The 8126-nt window shown below is 52.1% G+C and overlaps 1 protein-coding gene across 1 annotated transcript; it reads right to left on the bottom strand.

Moving 5' to 3' along the window:
* Positions 1 to 5350: 5350 nt before the first annotated feature.
* On the bottom strand, positions 5351 to 8115 carry Fbxl14 (F-box and leucine rich repeat protein 14). The gene has a single exon (XM_055604322.1). The coding sequence runs from the start codon at positions 8059 to 8061 to the stop codon at positions 6859 to 6861; it is 1203 nt and encodes a 400-aa protein (XP_055460297.1). The 5' UTR covers positions 8062 to 8115; the 3' UTR covers positions 5351 to 6858.
* Positions 8116 to 8126: the final 11 nt, after the last annotated feature.

Raw genomic sequence — 8126 nt, 5'->3', positions numbered from 1 at the left:
GTGCATGCCTGTAACTCCACTGCTTCAGAGTTCAAGAGCGGCTGTTGCTACATAAGGAGTTTAAGGGCAGTCTGAGCTGCATGAGAGCCATTGAGAGTCCTTTGCTCTTTGTGGACACGAGAGGGATGTAAGGAAAACATCGGTGAAGTCTAGCCTGTTCACCCTTGACCAAGAAGAAATGGCCGGAGCACCTGCCGCTGGATCCTAAGTTATGACACAGGCGGGCATGCCTCGTGTGTTGAGTATCTGAGCCTTCTTAGCTTGGAGGCTATCAGAACACAGGCTGCTGGCGTGCCTACTCCACAATACTATTGGAACCGCTGGGGGACCTGGCTCAGGTCTCTGGGGTCGATGAACACCCCCGACTCCGTTGGCTTCTTCAACACCTTGTAGGCCATCTGCCAACCTGAACTCTCCTCGGCTTCTGGAAGAACCCTGAACACGGTGCTCGTAAAACGCGTCCGAGTTTGCACGCTGTAATTCCCATCAAACACAGTGACAGCCGAGGGCATTCTCAGCATTTCTAATCCCAAGATGCTCCGGGGTGGGGCATTTCTTGAGGGGGTTGGAGAGATGGTGCTCTGCAGGTCCAGAAGTACCAGCGCTGTGGCTACCTTTTGGACTTTAGTCAAGTCTGTGTCAGCCCCCACTCTGAGGCCGAATTCTCGTGTCACCTACACATCTTGCTGACTATGTCAGACAGCTTCCTCTGAGTGTAAAACCTGGTGTGCTGTCTCTGCCGCCTGTTGGCCGAGCTCTCCAGCAGGCCACACACACCAGTACCTCAGAGACCGTCTCACCGAGCTGCGGTGCCTCTTGCTGCCACCGCAGACCAGTTCCCGGTGACCGAGATGCATTATCTTCCAGGGTCACAGATACAAGACCCCTAAGAAGCTGTTCCTCATTGGGTGCCGGAAAGGAAGCGCAGGACCTCAAGCATGCCAGGCATGTGCTCTCTCGCTGAGCTACGCCCCCACCCCACCCCCTTCACTGTATTTTTAGAAGGACATGTGGTACTTGTTTCTTAAACAATTAAAAAGTAGAAGAGTAATGAGATAAGAATGGATAACCACACAGGGCATGGTGATTATAATCCCAGGAAGGTTTGGGGCCCGGCCTGGGCCACACAGTAAATGACAGCTACAAGAGGGAGACCCTGTCTCAGAGAAAACAAGAATAAAAACAACCGAAACGCACACGTCCTGGGCTTACTTGCAGCAGCCGGGAGACTGGAAACTGCAGTTCTCCTGGCACTGTGGTTGAGTGGGCCCCTCGGGTACAGAGTTACGTGGCAGGTCAGTGCCCTGTGCCCCTCAGCTGCAGACTGGCTCTGCAGAGCAGCTCGTGTGCTGGGTCGCTAAGGACAACCCCACCAGGCAAGATCAAAGCAGCGGGAGAGAGGGAGAGGCTGAGCCTGATCATTAGTGGACACGTCCAGCATTTCAGTGACCCAGAAACGCATTTGCACCCGAGAGCTGAGACCGTCCTGAGCCAGCCCTGCGCTTCTCTTTCAGCAGCTGTAAATTCTGAAGTCGACATGGATTTAAACCAGATTCCTTACCTACCTCGTGATGTTTGCTTTAAAACAAACAAACAAACAAAAAAAAACTACCTTGCCACTTAGTGCCGGAATAAGTACACTGACAAAATTGAGCTCTGTGGCCCAAGTGTGACGTTAGTTTTGAATGTAGCTGACTTCTAACCCTGTGCTTTCTTCATCCCCCCCCCCCCCAACTAGTTTATCAAAAACCTCACACCTTCCTCTGGGGGTTTGAAATGGCACAAAATGTAAGTCTTTCCTTCTATTAAAGGGCTACAATTAGCCTTCTGAAGGGGTGGTGTTTGCTGCAGGAAGAGAGAGGATCCGGCAGGACTTCCTTGCCCCTCCCAGCCTCGCTGGTGACAGAGGCAGGCTCAGAAGCCAAGGCCTTTCCTTTCAGAGCTGGGAAGGCATCCACAGCTGTAGGAGGTGTTGGTTTTGTTCCACAGATCTTATCTCTTAAGGAAAAGGCTCTTGTTCCCTGGAAAGTCTGTGGTCCCTAGAGGCTACAACTTTCTCCTTTGCCTTGGAAAACTTGAGTTCAAAGCTAGGTTTGGTGATTTATGTCTGCAATCTTGGTGCTAGGGAGGCCGAGGCAGTGCTATTCAGTGCTAGCCAGGGCTACATTGTGAGACACTGCCTTAACACATGAATCGATTAACACCAGTCCAAGGAAGCCCCAGGGTTTGAAAGACAGATCGTATGCCCTTTCTTCCTTCTTGTGGGTTATGTGGTAGGGTCTCCATGTAGCCCAGGTTGGCTTCCAAGTCGGTAAGCAGCCAAGCAGGGCCTTGAACTTCTGTTCCTCTGAGTACTGGTATCACACCCAGTCTACGTGGCGCTGGTTATGAAGGGCTTTGTACACTAGGCAAATGCTCTACCAACCGCGCCAACAGCCCCACATCCTTAACCTGAAAAGGAAAACTACAATAAAAGAAACAAGTGGGGTTGTTTGTCTTTGACATGTATTACAGATCTGAGTTTTTAAAAATCGGCTTGTTTTCTCTGGGAGGGTCCTGTCTGTCGGCTTTCGGTTTTTACTAAGTGTGAGGTGGGCAAGCATCCCCCTTGCTACCGCCAGTGTGCAGAGTAAGTCCAAGTGGACTCCCCTCCTCCCAGCAATGCTCGAGGGATTCACAAGAGGGAGAATTTTACGCCACCACCTAGCTTGTAGCCAGAGGCGGACTGTGGCCCTCAGACACCACAGACGCTGAACCCCACTAACATTTATTTATATGTATTTACAGACTCTAATGGGAAAGGCTACTATTGATGAGATTCCTGAAGAAGCCAGGAAGCCCTTTCCCCATTAGATGCCTGTTGGACTGTAAGGTTTATAATGAATCCACCTCCCCGCCTACCCCAATGGCTTTTCTCTCTCCTATGAGACACGGCCTTATACGTAACCCTGACTGACCTTAAAGTAATCCTCTTGCCTTAGCATCTGCTGAGGTCATGGACATGAGCTACCCCACGTCCAACCTCTTCATTTCTTGAGCTTCGGCAGATCCTTGAGTTTCAGCATGGGCCTTTTCTGCTTCCTAAATATTGATCCAAAGTACCCTTTAGTTTTTCTGCCGTTCACAAAATGTACAGGCACTCACGTTCTTTACTGTCCCTGTTAATTCTGTGTCCCCGGGGATCAACACGGGGCATGGGGCATGCAGACAGGTGCTCTTCCACTGAGCTACCCTCTCCAGCTTGAAAGCCTCTCTCCTGCCATGTAGGGAGGCGTCACCCCTTCCTGTAACCCCGGGTTTACCCTTACTCTTTGAAGCAGTAGCTACGGCACGGGCTGAGCCACTTGGGGGTATATACATTTGATGCCCACTCACTTCCTGGAGGGTCATCTCACCGGAAGCCCATGGGGAGAAGGGGATTACTCCCTCCCTGGCTAGGCAATCTAAGGCAGCTCCCGCCCCACTTGAAAAACAGGGAGATGTCTCAGTAGGTCGGTCACTTAAAGGATTAAAATTCAAAAGTACCATGCAAAGCCCACGTGGGTTCCCGGCGTGTACTTACCTTTTTCCACTCAGAAAAGGTGAAGCGTGTTTGGTTTCCAGTGCCAGTAGTGAGATATTCCTCTTTTCCAGAGCAGCATCACACGTTGGCCTAGTTCAGGCCGTGGTCACCAGACCAGACCCATGATCCTAACTTTCAAATGCCAATTTGCCAACCCTTAAAAGATTTTTTATTATTTTAAACTTACGTATGTGTCCCTATGCACATGAGTGCAGGCGCCCAGAGAGGCCAGAGTTACCAGATCCCCTGGAGACAGAGGTGCAAGTGGTGAGCTGCCCCAGGGGGATGCTGGGAATGGAACCTGATTCCTCTGCAAGAGCTGTACGTGCTCTTAACCAGAGCCATCTCCCTAGCCCCTCACACTCACATTCAAAACAGAAAACGTTCCAAAGTGTTGGTGATGGGATTATTTGCATGTTACAGGGCGAATGTTAGCATGGAGTCCTCCAGTTCTTGCTGACTGGAACTCTGGGAGCCTGCTGGGCCCGATTCCCAGGAAGCAGGCCTAACTCAGACTACTTCCCACTGGGGCTCATACCTCTTGTTGTTCTCTTTAGGAAATTGCATTTAAAAAATAGAAAAGAGGGAGAGATGGCTCAGAGGTGAAGAGCACTAGCTGCTTCTCAGCACCCACACAGCAGCTCGCAACTGTCTTTTAACTCTGGTTTCAGGGGATCTGACACCATTGTACATAAAATAAAAACACATTTAAAAACATAGAAATCTGCACCTTCCTTAAAGGAAAGATAGATCAAGTATAGGAGTCATTTAGAGCAGATTTTGGTGACTCCAGAAAGGAACAATGCAGCTCTTGTGTTATGTTTAAGCTTAGAGCTTGGAAATTTTTATAAGACCTTTGCATTGTACAGCAACCTGGGTTCTAGCCCTCTGCCTGAAAGGATGGGTTGGTCTGGGAAACCCAGTTTTCTGGGTTGAAAAAGTGATCTCAGAAACAAAGTCCACCCATGTGAAACCAGGGCTGTGAATCACCCCAGCCTAGAGATGTCACATACTGGGGTTTGTCTACTCAGGGCAACCGTGCTAAAATTGTTGATATTTGTTTAACTGGCCTGAATTCAGCCTACATTCTCACCCGTGGCTGAGCGGCCGGCCTGGGCACTGGAAGGGTTTAACAAATGTGCCAGAACTTCTGGCCAGTCTCCCTACCCCCAGGAAAGTGTCTGCATGCAGCCAGGCCTGGAGGGGAATGTTAAAGAGCACTGCTGCCCCCTTCTGGTGGACCCACACACACAGAGCACAGGACTGGGCCAGCCAGCCAGGAGAGCGCTTTCAACTTCCCCAGAACAATGGCTGGGCTCCCTCAGTCCCTCAGTGTTGTCAGGGCAGACACCCATTCTGCTAGCCTACTTTCAGCTCATGACCCATTTCCTCAGGCCTACCCCTGGAGCTCACTTCCCCCCCCCCCCCCCCCCCCCCCCCCTCCCCCCCCCCCCCCGTCCCCCCCAAGAAACCTGCCTCTCTGGGAAACAGGCTCTTCCAAGCCTGGTTTCTTAAAAAGTTTCATTTTGTTCATTTTCTTTCACTTTCCATGTTGATTGTTTAAAACCAAAAACTATAGGACTCTGTATGTAGTCACATTTCCAGAAGCAGAACATCTGGATGTCAGTGGTAAACCTTACACAGAAGAAAGTCTCAGCCCTGAACTCACACACAGGACATGAACAAACGGAACTCCAGACCTTACTTCCGTTTAGGGTGCACACACCTCCCCCTGGAGCACGTAACAACACACAAAGCCTTAAAATAATTCACAGCTACGACGGGGAGTTTGTACTTTTTTTTCAAAAACATACTTCATATTTCCTCTTTTATTATATAAATATCAGTTTAACCTTTTACTGTAAGAATATAAACGTTTTAAGAGGATCTTTGTTATCATTTATACAAATTCACAAACAGTACAATTAATTGATAAAGGTCTCTGGGTTTCTCCATGGTCTCTCATGTTTCGTGGAGGACTCTAAAAAAATAAACAAACAAAATATCCAACAAAAATATACATCCTACTCAAAAGCGATTTTTTAAAGCCACAGTCCCAACCCCCCCACCAAAATAAAGTCATCTATTCCTCCATTTAGAAACAAAAGTTTTCAAACCCACAAGCTCCCATTTTATGAACAGAACACAGACAGGACGTAGTTCAGTCTCCTCCCTTTCACTAACAGCCCCAGGTTCTCTGCAGGCCAACGCCGAGCTCTACTCCCGACAGGAAGCCTCACTATGTAACCTTTTTGTGGGAAAACTTGGAAGAGGGCTGGGGTGGGGCACAATTTGCATATATAATACTCCTCTTCAAGACTCTATCTGCATCTCCAACAAACAAAAAAGCAGCTCTGCTCTCATTTCTCCCATATATTTGTGCTATAAATTAAACCAAGATTTAGAAACATGGTTGGGTCATCAGGGCCCAATAGACGAGGGGAAAAAATAGTCGCGGCCAGGATGCGGAAGTGGGACGCTCTGGGTAGATGCAGGCCGGGAAGAAGCCAAAACAAAAAAGACATACAAACCCAGTGGGCATCTTTCCAGTCTAGGCACAAAAATGTTTCAGTCTCAGAATATCTCTCTTGTAGAATTCCAGGGCATAAGAGAAAAAAGTAAACTAAAACGAGGTAGCCAGACACATATATATATATATATGTCACATATATATATATAATATATATAGAATATGCTCAGCAGAAAAAAAAGCGGACGATTTCAACTTTCTTTGAAAACTAAAAGGAAAGCAGATGTTAAAAAAAAAAACAAAAACAAAACAAAACAAAAAAAACGAGGTGAGTCGCAGAGTACCGGAGGAGCAGTGACGAGAGAGACTGGTTACAAAGTGGATGAAAAGGCTGTTAAGTCGGGCTTGCTTTCTACCCATTTCGAAATAAAGACCAGATCACAGTATCCACATGAAAGTGTAAGTGAAGGCAGACATCTTTCCTCAACTCCTCGGGGTTGACACGACTAGTCCCTCCCCGCCCCCACCCCATTTCCAAATACAGTGCCCCGGGATAGAGTTGGCGGTGGCTGGATCAGTCTCCGCAACCCTGCGGAGGCTCGGGCAGAGAAGCAGCAGCGTCCATCTCTCCACCCACCGGGAAGGGAGAGTAGGTAGAGGGAGCCGGACACCGGGCGCAGCGGGGAGGGGCGCCCGGGCTGGGCGTCCTCGCCCCGGCGCGGCCCCTGCCGTGAACGTGTTAAGTGCGCGCGTGTGAGTGTGCGGGAACAGTGGCGGTCCTGGGGTGGACGGGCGGGGCGGGGCGGGGGAACCGGAACCGCCGCCCTCACCTGACCTTCTCACTGTCCGTCATCTGCCAGAGTCCCAGGTTGAGTACCTTGAGGCAGGGCAGCTGCGTGATGCGCTCCAGGCCGCGCTTGGTGATCCTCGTGCAGCCGTACAGGTCTATGCCCGTGAGCTGGCTCAGGTGCTCCGCGATCAGCTCCAGGCCCTTGTCCGTGATGCGCACACACTGTCCAATGTTGAGCGTGCGCAGCCCGTGCATCTGCCGCACCATGCGGTTGATGCCATCGTCGCTGATATGGCAAGAGCAGAGGGACAGGGACTTGAGGCCGTCCAGTCCCTGCGCTATGTAAGCCAGGCTCTGGTCTCCCACCTTGTCGCAGAACGACACGTCCAGCCCGGAGAGGCGCAGGCTGCCCATGGCCAAATGCATGATGCCGGTGTCGCTGATGTTGTCGCAGGAGCGCAGGTTGAGGCTGCGCAGGCTGCCCATGTGCGACAGGTGCAGGAGGCCCGCGTCCGAGATGCCGCCACAGAAGCTGAGGTTGAGGAGCCGGAGGCCCGTCAGGCCTCGCGAGATGTGCTTCAGGGAGAGGTCCGTGAGTTTCTGGCAGTCCTGCAGAGTGAGCTGCTCCAGGCCCAGGCAGCCCTCGGCGGCGCTGCGCGTCATGCCGGCCAGGTGCCCGATGCCCACGTCCGAGAGGTGGCGGCAGCTGCGGAGGTTAAGGCTCTTGAGGCGCTGCAGCCCCCAGGCGATGAGCAGAAGGCCGGTGTTGGTGATGTTGCTGCAGCCTCCGAGCTCCAGCACCTCCAGGCCCTTGAGGTACTGGGCTATGCGGCCCAGGCTGCTGTCGGTGATCTGCTTGCAGAGGCTCAAGTTGAGAGCGCGCAGCGAGCCGATCTCCTGCACGAACGCGTGGCCCAGGCCGTTGTCGGTGAGGTTGTAGCAGCCGCTGAGGTTGAGGCTCTCGATGTTCGCCATGCCCTGGATCACGTAGCTGAGGCTGCGGCGGAGGCTGAGGATCTGCACGCGGCGGATGCCCCGGGCCTGCAGGCTGGGGAACAGCGACGGGTTCGCCCGGCGCAGGTGCAGCTTGGCCTCCACGCCCCGCCACACCGACTTGTGGTAGGCGGCGTCCCGCCAGGCCGTGCACACCTGCGCCGCGCGACCCTTGTCTCGGACGTCCAGGTAGCCGAAGATCATGGCGAGCAGCTCGGGGAACAGGCACGAGATGTGGGTCTCCATCTTCCTCCCGCCGCGACGCCGCGCCGGGCTGCAGGAGGCTCGGGCGCCGCCGCCACCGCCGCCGC

The sequence above is a fragment of the Psammomys obesus genome, unplaced genomic scaffold (genome assembly GCF_907164565.1).
Source record: "Psammomys obesus unplaced genomic scaffold, mPsaObe1.curated_primary_1811, whole genome shotgun sequence".
In the NCBI taxonomy this organism is placed as follows: domain Eukaryota; kingdom Metazoa; phylum Chordata; class Mammalia; order Rodentia; family Muridae; genus Psammomys; species Psammomys obesus.
The sequence above is the reverse complement of the archived record's forward strand: the minus strand, read 5'-3'. Positions and strand labels throughout refer to the sequence as shown.

Excerpts from the sequence above, each read along its gene's own strand:
- Fbxl14 (XM_055604322.1), bottom strand. The coding sequence starts at position 8,061 with ATGGAGACCCACATCTCGTGCCTGTTCCCCGAGCTGCTCGCCATGATC.